This window comes from Nansenia antarctica (assembly GCF_963989245.1).
Source record: "Nansenia antarctica genome assembly, chromosome: 12".
NCBI classification, from domain to species: domain Eukaryota; kingdom Metazoa; phylum Chordata; class Actinopteri; order Argentiniformes; family Microstomatidae; genus Nansenia; species Nansenia antarctica.
Genome location: NC_137682.1, coordinates 17,440,669 through 17,454,313, shown reverse-complemented (window position 1 = coordinate 17,454,313; position 13,645 = coordinate 17,440,669). Strand labels below are relative to the sequence as shown.

Here is a 13,645-nt window from a genome sequence, read left to right as displayed (position 1 = left end):
TACAAAACAGTTCAGTAAGTGATTAGGCTATATCTAGCCTTTTTTAAAATTATTCTTTGACAAAATTGCCATATCACATATAAAATAAACATGTTACGTAATCTGGAATTAAAATAATCTAATTTGAACATTGTTGATATGCTTTGACTCAGACTTCATTGGTCAAACAAATGTGACACGTTCTAATGCTTTGGTCCTCATATCGGGATCTGATGTAATGATGTGACTTTTCTTTCGAAAAATTTGAATACATTTCCACGTTGTTGAAAATCAATGACACATCGCTAGTCAACTAACACAGCTTGTTTTGTGAGTCTGCTAACAATAAAGTAGTGTTATAGTTAACTAGGTAGCAGTGGGGATTACTCACTGAATCCATTGCGTTGCAGTATTTTGGCTTGACTAGCGAGTTTGTGACCTCAGTAATGCTCTTATGGCTGAATGAAAATCTAGTAGAAAGCCTTCCCAGAATAGTGGAGGCTGTTATAGCAGCAAAGGGGGGACCAACTCCATATTAATGCCCATGGTTTTGGAATGAGATGTTCAAAAAGCACATATATTATAGGTGTGATGTTCTTTTGGCCATGTAGTGTATAAATGTATATTTGACCCTCAGATTATTTGTCACATCAGGTGAGAGGCCATGTGAGTAGGGGTGTAACGGATCACGGATAATCCGTGATCCGTTCGGATCGCCCTCCACGGTTCGGAACGCATGTGTACCGCGGATCAATAGCAAAACCGTTTTTTTTTTTTTTTTTTTTTTTTTTCCCCCCCCTAACACCAGGGGAGCCACCCCTCCTAAATGTCGTTGTTTGGTACCTGTACTGTAGCAATGACAATAAAGACCATTCATTCATTCAAATGTAACCGGTAGAAAAACAATCATGTGCGCTTTATTCTCACTCTCTGCATGCATACTGAGTTGACAACAACATTCATTCACTCATCTCTGTCCCACTTATATCACGTCATATCACCCGCTAAGCAGCCTGGGTGATTGTGTAAACACACAAAAAAAGTACTCTGTTACGTACTCACTCCACGTGAAGCTGGGAATCCACAGCAACAAGTATCATGGCGAGTGCTACGTTGGCGAACTGGAAAGGCCTCCCTCGTCATTGAAATCACATGTATGGGAGCACTTTGGCTTCCCTGTTACTTATAATAATGATGGAAGGAGGGAGGTCGATAAGAAAGTTACGGTGTGTAGGCATATATATGTTGTTATATATAGATGTTATATATATATGTGATATATATATATCAGTTTTGACATCTTGAATGTTGTTTTTTTGTTTCACACATTAAAAGTGGTGTTTTTACAGAATTCAAGGAAAATGTTGTTTTTATTAAAAAATATATGTTTTGTGTTGATCCGAAAAATGATCCGATCCGTGACTCAAAATCCGTGACACGATCCGATCCGTGAGTTAGGTGATCCGTTACACCCCTACATGTGAGCCTGTTTTTTTAGTTTGTTTTTTGTTTTGTTTCCTGAGTGGGCAGTCCCACTCATATTTTTCTTTTTATGGGTGATTCCCGGAATCGAACTGAGAACCCTGCGGTTACATGGTCAACTCCTAGTGTGTCACACCACCAAGCGCCCCCAAGACCAGTTTGTTCATTGTGTCTTAAAATAGAGGGTGAAAAAACAATCTTTGTGTTTCGTGGTTGTGACCTAGATTTTTCTTGAAGCCTTTGATTAATACCGGTAGTCCCAAAAAGTGTTCAAGGAAAAAGGCCATACAGTACAGCATTACACTAACTTGGGTATGCAATTGTGGACATTGGTGACCATGTTTGCAATAACAGAGGAATGATTTCAATCAGATTCACAAAGCAATGAGTCACTGATGAAGATAACTTGATTGTTAGTTTAGTGACTTAACTTGAATTTGCTTTCATCAATTCATATCATTACGGTATATAAGCTACTGTATATTCACCTCACCTATTATCATTATTAGAATCCCAAGAGATCTCTAGTGGTCCCGGGAACCTCACAGGGTGTACAAGCCTACCAGACACAGAGCCAGGAATCCCTTTGATTCAGAATGTCAAGGAACTGTATTGTGCCCATGCAGGCATGGGTTCCCAAAGTAGATCTACAAATCAATTACCCTCTAAATAATGATATAAACAAACCACGAAAGAACGCTGAAGATTGATTCTATTTTTGTTGTCTGTGACAAGACAGAGGAGTGGGGTTACAATACAGCAACAGAGGCAGAGGTTCCTCGGTGGGAGCTGCAGGGATGCTCCTTTTTATACTTGAAAAGGGGCTTGTTAAATCACATGATATTCACAGATAGAATCTGAAGTAAACAAAAGGCCATTTGAAGTAAGCAAAAAAAAACGTATTCAATATAAAATAAAAAAAACTGGTTACTGTGAGGGACAATGTGTTGGGATTCCTTTAATGCACATGCTGCTGAGAAACAAACACAGAGCTTATTATTGTCATTAGTTCAATGCCATTCCTGATTTGATCACTGCTTAGACCTGATTTGGTCACCGCTAAGCAAACCTGATTCATATAGACAGGGTGGCCTGCCCTAGAGGTGTAGAGACAGTACAGAGACCTCATATGCTCTTGTACTACTAAGCTAAGCTTGCTAACATGCAACTGACTTTACAAGAGATGAGTGACTGGGTTATCATATCACATCATATCATCGTACTCTGCACAGCATTTTGCACTATTGACGCCACTGTAAAATCCATCACTTTATTACTTTATCAATGTAGGGTTACTTTTTTACTTACTTACGTTACTTATTATTAATGTGTTATTATTGTGTTCTTTGTATCTGGATGCTGCAGTGTCAATGTTGAGGAACCAAAGCCAAAGAATTGTACTCTTGTGTAGTTAAGTACAATAAGATGTAATAAAAGTGATTCTGATTCTCTCTGATTCTGATGAATCCCAAAGCATTGGAAGCCAAGTCAGTAAGCTAAACAGCCGACATAGTTAATTGTATCTGTTTAATGATGTTGTGCTGCCAGTATAAAATACAGTGTCAAGTCTGTGTATTTTGATCAATGGAGGTTCATGCCCAATTCATTCAACTGCCGATCAAAGTCCACAGAGAAGCTAGGGGTTCACACAGGAATAATTCAGATATCCAGAAAGACCACAGAACGTTTCACTCATTAAAGACAAACAGTATAGTAATAAATCACTGCGGGGTCAACAATGACAGAAGGACAACAAACACAGGGGGCTGAGTCACAGCCTAGCTCCTGGATATGCCACCCAGCCTGGGCTCGAGTTATCAACATTCATTCATTGTGATTAAACAGAGGCAGATACATTTACTGGCAATGTCTTGTCTTACCACCAGGGCAGCAACTTTCTGATTCCTCTGTAAAACGGAAGATGTCTCCCAGTGGTGTCTCCTGCCTCTAGTAGCTTATTAAAATGGAGGAATATATTACAAATACAGTTATAATTCAATTACGAGCCATATCCTATCAGGTCATATCAATGGACTCCCCAGGTTTTATGGTCAGACAACAGTTTCTAGTTGATCCCTGAAGGGGATCTAGGAAGCCCAGTGAGTAGCAGGAGTCAACCTGTTAACACTCATTTATGCTCATTTATAGAGATGACTTATTCAGAGCAGACTGAACCAGTGACTGCGTTAAGAAAACAGTGGTGCGTGCACGTTTGAATACACTACAGGTAACCATCCAATTTCTGGCGTCACAGCACAAGTGCATGTACCTCCTGGTTCCACGTCACAATTAGAAAAGCAAATGATCAATTAAAGGATTTCTGTTGGTATGGGACATTACAACGGTTTATAGTTTTTGCTATGTATTAATAAGGCAACATTGTGATAGGGTACAGTAGCAAGCACTGTGATTTCAAACTTTTGAATTGAGTTGATGTGAATATAATGACTCTCTTGAAGACCCATTACAGACACAAATTCAACTGTGACTGACAGTATAGTTCTGTGAGGCAATGTCACTATCAAAGGGTGTATATTGCATGTTCTGTTTACATGTACTGTACATTCTTGTCATTACCTCTATATTACCATCTACACAATATCTCAGAATATTACAGGATTTCCAAGTTTCCCTCACTTTCTTATAGCTGGAGATCATTTACGTGGTGGGTCAACTTTGAAAGATACTAAAAAAGGATCATCAGTTATTCTCTAATTCGGGCCCTGAGCTCTTCCTGTGTTACATCATACTGTAGGCTTTCCCCTTGACGGTTTTGGGGACAGTGATTTGAAAATGAGGTGACATGGATGACCACAAGCGCTCGCTCCCACATCTGATGGTGGTTTCTATTTGTGTCGGAGAACATGTGCTTCTCATGATGGGAGCTGACACCTTCCCCGGAGGAGCAATGGCAGAGGGACCGGGAGAATTACCATAGTTAGCATACACCACTGGAGATATTCTAGGTGCCATTATTTAACACTGAAAAAGAATGAATCCATCTCAAAATCCTCAGTTTTTCTTCCACTGTTTCTAATGTGATGGTGTCATCTTTGTTGTAAGATGGATGTCATTATCAAATGTAATAGCATCGAGCTATTCTGGGGTAGTTATTCTTGTGTAGTTATGGTTTGTTATTGCATGTGTGAGATATGGACAGATGGGAAAAGAGAGAGAGAAAGAGAGTTTGTGATATAAAGAAAAAAGAAAATGTATTATTATTAATATTATAAAAGAGAAAAAAAGAGAGAGAGAGAGAGAGAGAGAAATGAAACACAATACACTATTCATTACAATGGAGCTGATTGGGAGTCTACTGGTGGTGTGCAATTTGGATCAAGTGCTCCGTCTTGAAAGCGTGGTTTGGGGCTGGACCTGTCTGGCTCAGGTGGTGGAGAGAGGACAGGAGTGACAGAGGTAGTGACAGAGGTAGTGACGTACATGTGCGCTGCAGTAATGAATCATTGGGAGACACCCTCTACTACTTTAACTTGAGATTATTAAACAGCTTGTGTCGTGTATCTTGTCTACTTAGAACTGTTACTCAGAAGAGGCCTCATATTCATTGTGCAAACTCAGATTATGTCTCTACTGTATCCATCAGTGGAGGATGAAATATGTTTGAGTCTGAATAATAACATTATAAAAAAATAACAACATACAAAGTCAATCAATATAATTCCTTAAAATGGCCGTAGACATTGTAGGTTGGCTCTATATAAACTCTTAGAATTTCAAACATTCTGTTTAAGATCCAATATAAAAATACCTCCATATTTTAAGGGATTGACATACTTGAAGTTGATTAGTACAATTATGTCAATGATGGATGTCCACTTAGGTGCTATAAATATGAATCAAGGCTCAGCAATATTTTCTGATTGTAAAATGGTCATTCAGGACAGATTCTTAAATTTGATGTCGGACTACACACATACACACACACATACACACACACACACACACACACACACACACACACACACACACACACACACGCACACACACACGCACGCACCTTTATGACTCATCTCATTGACACTAAATCAGACCTTCTCAGATGCGTCCATTGATGTTACACCCATGCAGATCTGCGCAGACGCAATCTCTGAGCTCAGTGCGTGACACTTGTTTGGCTATATAAGTCCAAACTGCCATCCGTTATTTGAAGAACTGCTTTTAGGCTACTAATTTCAACACAAGAGGAAGACATCTCAACAATTACCTGAAATCTTCTATTGGCACTCTTAAAACGGCTCAACTCAAGGTATGAGACCATTTCTGCTTGCAAAAGTCCCCTCATCCTTCATTTTTTATTGTATTATTCGTGTCGACAGGTGTCATTACATGTTCCGTTCCCTCTCATTCACTTGATGGATATTCTAAGCTGCACGCAACAAATCATAAGTGATCCTCTCCTTCATGGACGTTTCATCAAACCCTGGATTTATGGACCATTAAATGGATTACTTATTTAAATATGTTATCATTCTTTCACCCAGTGAATTACTAGTCTAATCATGTTTAGAGGCAGGAGTCAAAAGTGACGGTACTATAACTTTAACTGTAGCCTATACTCTAAAACCTTGACATTATCTGATGAAACTTAACTGTCACATGAAACAAAATGCCTCTCGGTGTTCTGCACGCAACGACATTAGGTGAGTTTAGAATGATAAGGTTCTATCTCCGTTTAGAATGATAAGGTTCTATCTCCGTTTAGGGCAGTTCAGAGATATTGAGCGTCAAAGTTTTTACATTCCATTATGTTTTGTGAGATGGAACCTTTGTATTTTATGAATTACTAACTAAAAAATGTCAACATTTTAAAAATAACACCACACAGGCATTAATAAACACCTAATGGATCAGATTATGTATCAATTTTGACAAAAATGGAGATAGAACCTTAATTCTAACGTCACGATTATTCCTAGGTGCCAGGTGCGCATTTTCAAAGTAGCCTACTTCACAGCAATCATGTGCAACCATAAACACCAGAGGTAAAGTTAATTCACTCCTTTCTTTCTCAGATTCCTCGTTGATCCCCTGACATGAAGCTCAATTTACTGGTCACCACCGTGGTTGTGCTTGTTGCCTTCTTACCGCGGTATGAATGTCGGGCTATTGAGAGTCCTGGAGGTGTCCAGCGCGCCGACGCGCCACAGACAGGCGACGCTCAACAGCGATCTGTTATCCCGCTTCTGGCGCGCCTCGGGGACGAGTTCTTCATTCGTCTGGACAACAGCAACCCCAATTCCTACGAGTCTGTGCCGAAAATGTACCCCGAGGCATCACCTGCTATCTACAACAGGGCTTTGCGGCTCCAGTTGACGCAGCGTCTTCTGCAAGGCAAAGTTGGGAACATCAGCCGGTTCATCGGCGGCTTCGCCAACCAACCCGACGACTCGATGGAGAGAGGGAGGAGATCGGAGGACCCGCCGATCTCACTGGACCTGACCTTCCACCTGCTCCGGGAGATGCTGGAGATGTCCAGAGCTGACCAGTTAGTCCAACAAGCGCACGATAACAGAAGAATGATGGAGTTCTTCGGGAAATAAAAAAAAATGACATCAATCCTTCCGCCAAAGTTTTTTATTTACATTTTTTTACATGTATTACGGTATTATGTACCATAGTGCTGCTTTTCACCATTATTGACAAGTATTCAATTTTATAGCTTTAATCTCACTCAAACGATGGAGAGTAGTGTATGTATATGGGCTTGACTTGTAATTATCAGATTGTAGCCTAAACCATCCATGCAAGAGAAACTAGCCTACTGTAAAAGTGCTCGATCAAAACTGTAGCATACATCATTCTTTCACTTTTTCTTTGAAATTAAAATATTTTGGGTGTAATCAACCTCAGGATATTGCATTCAGAAAGAAATATTTCATCTGAACTTAAGTTTCATTGTATCTTATGTTGTTTAAGTTTGTTAATAAACGTATAAGCAATCAGTATTTTTTTGTTGTGCAAGAGAATGTGTTATATTTATATTTTTCAATAAAATATGAAAAGTCATGTTTACACCTCTCTGTGGATATTATTAAATTCGACAGTTTAACGCCAAGAAAATAGACAACACAAGGGGTAACATTTTGATTGGCTATTTCAGATGTGATAACTGCACACAATTGTTTTCCCCCTGATTAAGTGTTGAGCACATTAAAACAGCGCATTAAAACAGCGCAAAACCAGGGTCTCCACACGTCTCCATTTATGCACCGAGCATAAATTGCTGCCTCTTTAAAGCAAGATTAGTCCAGACCATACAGGTAAATGTTTTTCAGCTATGCTCTGGCTTTTCTGCCGTCCAATTGATTTAGGATCGGCTCTCCGGCTGCTGCGTCAAAACCTCAATTTCAGTCAACCCCCAAACCAGCTGTTACACTTTCACAACAGACGTTTTAATTTCCACTATACAATGTAGCCTATAGACCTCCTGTACACATTCAATTGTTACTGCATTAGTATTGGATTCATATTAGTACTACCTATATACCCAATTGATCCAAATGTACAGACAAGGTAGAAAAAGTACAATTGCATCACACAGAGAGAATTTCTCAAAGGGAAGAGAAAAGTATCTGTGACAACCACTACTTTACATTACACATTTAGTCCTGTCATGCTTTCTTCAAAGCGGGTCTAGGAGCTCTCATAACCCTGGGCAACCCACTGAGGTAGAAAAAAGAGAACAATCCAATAACTTAATTGATGATGATACAAAGGAGCCCTCGTGTCAAAGGAGAGTGCTTGTGTGTGTGTGTGTGTGTGTGTGTGTGTGTGTGTGTGTGCACCCTGCTCTTTGACCCACGAGATCATGATAAATAAAACCAGTGCTGTGTGAGTGAGTCATCCCATATACTGGGGGCTTATTACTACCCTGAGCCCGAGTTGTAAAAGTTGCAGTGAACCGTGCTGTAAAGTGATAGGATAGGAGTCAATGATGGATCTGAATCCAGATCCAATACCTGCAGATCCCATGATCTCCACAGAGACATTAGCAAGGTGTGAGCACTGTAGGATGGCAAATGGATGGGCAATGGCAAGAAGAAGACTGTGTACTCAACAGAAATAGGTTAACAGACCTAATACTTCCTAGACATTAGTTGGGATTTATCTCATGTGAAACTCATGTCTTAATCAATCTAAAATACCCAAAGTAATGAATTGAACCATATGATAAAGGAAGGAGTACCCAGGTTCACCTGTATAATGAACCCATTCATAATAGTGTGTGAAGGAATAGATTAATCTAGACAATCCTTATGTGTGACGCAGTGTGCATGAGCCACATTAAAGCATCACAAGGTCCACCTCTCTCACACACACACACACACACACACACACACCCTCCGCTGGGCTGGAAGAGGGTAGAGGATTACACAACAGCCTGGATATTGTTAGTACAGCTAAACAAGTGAAACGTGTGAACTAGGAGCTGTTTACTGTCAGCTAAGGAGCAGAGGCAGAAGGGGGAAGAAGACCTCATGGATCAACACTGGGGCCAATGGAAATGACTGGCCCATATAATGGTTTGTTACACAAACGGATTCCAAGGCTTTAACAGGAAGCATAGAGATTGGTGTATTCATATTTAATGCACCATCAAGCAAATAATAAAACCTGACCATAGACAAAGACATACAGTACTTAGACTGCAATACAATATGCGACAGCAGCTGGTGAAACCAAGTTGGCAGCCGATGTTCGGACCTCTGAAAAATGTAAACGTTGTCAACGTTGTTGAAAATCAATGACACACTCGCTAGTCAACTAACACAGCTTGTTTTGTGAGCCTGCTAACAATGTAAAGTAGTGTTATAGTTAACTAGGTAGTAGTGGGGATTACTCACCGAATCCATTGCTTTGCAATATTTTGGCTTGACTAGCGAGTGTGTCATTGATTTTCAAACAACGTTGGAATTTATTTACATTTTTCAGAATACAAATCTGAACAATTTGATTGGTTGCCGACTTCTTCCTGGTTTCACGTATCATCATATTCATGAAATACTGATTACATTTTTTAAATAACAAATTAGCAAAAAAACATTGAAAACTCAGGAAGCTCTTGTTTGTCTATGATACTCTCTAATGCTGTGCTTCAGAAGATGGCATGAAGCCAACTTATATAAAAAAAATAAAAAATAAAAGGCTAGTGGTGCTGCCTTGGTGAAACACTACAATGAAACTATGAAGAAACACAAACATTTGCCCATGTTTGTGTTCGAAAAAAAGAAAAAGAAAAGCATTGATTGAAGAACTCAGATAATCATTTAATCAGGTAAAAAGTTTTCATCCACAATCAATTTCATGAACAAGTCCGGATAAGCACTGCTATTGGCAAGAAAACATGTCCACATCCTGCACCATCCAATAGCCAGGACAGTGAGACCCAGGAGAGTTTTGGGCCAGATGATTCAGTCTCTCACTGGCTCAAGATAGCTCCAGGTAGAAGTTACCTGTAGGCATAGAGCTGTGATCAGCTAACCGTCCCTCTATCCTATCCTTAATCAATAGGGGGGGAAACTGACCGTAGATCATCATCTAGAGGCAACTTTATCCTACTCCTGGCCAATTGGTCTGGACAAATGGCTGATGGCTAAGTTGAGGCAGAAGGCTTGACTGAGCTCTGAGCTGAGTGGAGCTGAGGTGGCAGGGTGGGCAGGGCTGCAGGTTGAGACTAGGAGCCTGTTGCTGCTCCTCCTACTGAGGCCTGCGTCCCCACGTCAGCCTCACCACCTTCATCCTCCTCTTCCTCATCTTCATCATCTGCAGATAGAGGGATATGGAAGTGAGAGAGTGAAGTCAGATAAAGACAAAGCAGGAACTAAAGAAGGGTTTCGACTTTCGAGTAGGGTTTACACTTTACTCTCGCCATCACTCGTACATGTTAATCGTTGTCTCATCTGTCCGTAACCTGGCTATCCTGTTTCTGTGGCTAACTAGTAGTTTGCACCTTGCAGTGAAAACTCTGTAGTTCGGCTGGCAATGTATACAGATGGTACTTTCTGACGCATTCACGCCTACCTCTTGGAGAGGTATCTGATCTGTGGGACAGTCGTTTTGGCCTTTTCTTTTCACTTTCACGTTTGTCATGTACTGTAGGAAGTCTTCCGTGGCCTACCAGGCCGTTGATTTCTGAGCTAACCAGTCATTTGTTTCATGTTTTGGCTATGTTTCTGATAGAATCTTTCTGATATTTCAGCCTCATAATAGCTTTCCTGACTTTCATTGATGTCTCTTTGGTCCTCATGTTTGACAGACAGTTGCCGGAGCGTTATGACATCTGCTACAATTCTCATCTACGTTAGGATAGATTCTGGCTAGCCTAGACTTGGAGAGGTGAATTCGTTGCAAGACCTTAAATTGGATTACACCTAGTCTAGCACACGATGTGCTCCCGTTAACTCTCGTCAGAGCGTCAGTCCAGGAGTCATCGGGTATTACGTCCCCTAGCTCCTCCTCCCATTTCTCTTTAATTTTGTGGAGGGAAGTGTCTCCCCGAGAGATGATATGCTAGAATAGATTCTCGAAATGAGGCCTTTTAGATTGGGAAGAATTTGGAGGATATCATCTATAGCGGAAGGTTGTGGTGTATTAGGGAAGTTTGGATAAACATTTTGTATGAAATGTCGGACCTGGAGGTATCGAAAATAACTTGAGCGGGGAAGGTTGAATTTTTGAGAGATGTGATTAAAGGTCGAGAAGACGGCCTCAGTATAACCCTAACCCTTTAAATTTGGAGAGACCGAGTCTTTTTTCCATAAGGCATTGTCTATTCTGGCTGGGACAAAAATACTTTCTGTGGTGCAGAAAGAGGGAGTTTGGAGGTAATCAAGGCGGAGAGGGATGTTGAAAGGCATGACTCATTTTCTATTTCACATGAGACAGCTGTGGTGAATGGACCCAGTATATGATTTTCTGAATATTGGTGGCCCAGTGATAATAAAGAAAATAAGCCCAGTCCGCCCTGGGACCGATGTCGCTGTAGAAGTCTTTTCTGTATTCTAGGGACTTTACCCCCCAACATTTGTCTTTATATTATATTATACACATATTGGAGCGTATGCAGTTCACAGCATTCATATCTATACCTACCGTGTACCTAACTAATATATATCTATAGATATATATATATATATATATATATATATATATATATATATATTTATTCAATTTTCTGAGAAAGTTTTTCTCTTTTTTGACAGATTTCTGTCCTCTGTCCATCATCAAATGAAAACACAGATTTTTTTACAATATTAAATTGCAATATATGGTAGTATTGAATAAATGATTGATGTCTCTCCCTCTCTCTCTCTCTCTCTCTCTCTCTCTCTCTCTTGCTCTCTCTGTTTTACAGACTGCACTGTCCACTGACAGCTGCTTTCCAATAACATCATCAGCACTTCCTTTCTTACCTTCTATAAAATCAATGCTGCGCAGAGCCATCCTCTCCCTTCTGAAGTAGACGGTGTAGTGATCCATATTTTCATAGAACGTCTCCACCTTATCCAGGTGGGAGGTGTTCGACGCCTCCTCAATCCTGACACACACAGAGTGAGAGTCAGGACAGCTCAGTAGGGACAATGTACCGCCCCCTTCTTATTGTCTGGCTTCTTTCATTTAAAACATATAGGCCCAATCCCATTTCACCCCTTAGCCCTACCCCTCAGTTTTGCGTAGGGTAGGGGGTAGGGGTAGGGGTGTCCCAATTCTTGTTTTCATGTAGGGATAGGGCCAAGTGGTAAGGCTACATAGCCCTCCAAACGGAGGTTTTAAGGACCAGACTCTGAAGAGAGCCACAACATGAAATCCCAGAATGCCTTGCAAATCGTTGGCACGATAGCAGAAGGAGCAAAAGAAGCAGGAAGAGAAAACCACAAATATTATTTGTGGTAATTATTTTCTTTGTTAATAAAGATTTTTAAAATTATGATAACCATTGTATTATCTTACTTTAATGTAATTTCAATGTGTTATAGACCTTTTCTTTATAACAAGCATAACAAAACGGGGAGTGTGAGTTAACAACATCTTAACTTTGACATCCCTAGTTTTCATATACAGACAGCGCCACATAGGCTAGCATTTTAGAGGAGGGGGGAAAAGAGAGACCCTCCTACTTCCTGTTGTTTGACACGAGAGACTGTGGCAAACTGTGTGGAGGAGGGGTGGTGTGTGTCTGTGTGGAGGGGTGGTGTGTGTCTGTGTGGAGGGGTGGTGTGTGTCTGTGTGGAGGAGGGGTGGTGTGTGTCTGTGTGGAGGGGTGGTGTGTGTCTGTGTGGAGGGGTGGTGTGTGTCTGTGTGGAGGAGGGGTGGTGTGAATGAGACATGTGTCTAATGTAACATTAACATCCAAGATGGCGTCGCGCTTAGACGCGAGGCTCGGAGTGGCTTCCACTCTGGTGTTTTTTAGTGTTTTTAAGAATATTTCGTTGTTTGGTACCTGTACTGTAGCAATGACAAATAAAGTCCATAGCATCCGAGTTAGTGATACATGGCTCTCTCTCTCTCTCTGTCTCTCTCTCTCCTCTCTCTCTCTCTCTCTCTCTCTCCTCTCTCTCTCTCTCTCTCTCTCTCTCTCTCTCTCTCTCTCTCTCTCTCTCTCTCTCTCTCTCTCTCGACACTCTATTCTGTCTATGCGACACTCTATTCTGTCTATCCGACACTCTATTACTACCCCCCCCCCTCTCAGGTCCACTACACCCCCCCCCAATGAGCCCGTGCCTCCGATTTCGACCTCCCCCGGCCTCCACCTCTCTGTGGCCCTCCTCTCCAACCCTGCTAGGAGTAAGTGGTCCAGTGACGTGGAGGAGGCCTCTCTGTGACGGATGGAGGCGGGTGTAGGGTGTAGGCAGCATGCTGTAGTGGCGTAATTGCGTCTTGATAAGTGGGCTCTTAGTGACGGCGCGTCTCGGCGCCTCAAACAAACGAGAAAGAGAGGAAGAAAAGGAAAGAGAAATGCTAGATGCATAACAGAATGTATACATACATACTACATGTATACATAAAGATACAGTGCCCTGCGTGGGTGACACTAGACACTATATGATGACAATAGACACTCTAAAAAGATCACTATTATGCCTATGTGTCTAGCAGCTAGTAGCTGTGTGTCTAATGTTAGCTATCTAACATTCCATGTCGCATTTCCCCCCTTTGATGGCAT

At 41.1% G+C, this 13,645-nt stretch overlaps 2 protein-coding genes across 2 annotated transcripts in view; one reads left to right on the top strand and one right to left on the bottom strand.

Moving 5' to 3' along the window:
• Positions 1 to 6,515: 6,515 nt before the first annotated feature.
• Positions 6,516 to 7,022, top strand: crhb (corticotropin releasing hormone b; the record flags this gene model as incomplete). Its single annotated transcript, XM_080542922.1, has 1 exon — positions 6,516 to 7,022. The coding sequence occupies one exon, from the start codon at positions 6,516 to 6,518 to the stop codon at positions 7,020 to 7,022; it is 507 nt and encodes a 168-aa protein (XP_080399048.1).
• Positions 7,023 to 10,156: 3,134 nt separating this feature from the next.
• The window catches only part of trim55b (tripartite motif containing 55b), a gene marked incomplete at both ends in the record, with an annotated part of 8,450 nt that continues 4,961 nt past the window's right edge, over positions 10,157 to 13,645 (bottom strand). The window contains 2 exons of the mRNA XM_080542871.1: positions 10,157 to 10,245; positions 11,895 to 12,019. Of these exons, the coding sequence (XP_080398997.1) occupies positions 10,157 to 10,245; positions 11,895 to 12,019 (214 nt within the window). The remainder of the gene's footprint in view (positions 10,246 to 11,894; positions 12,020 to 13,645) is intronic.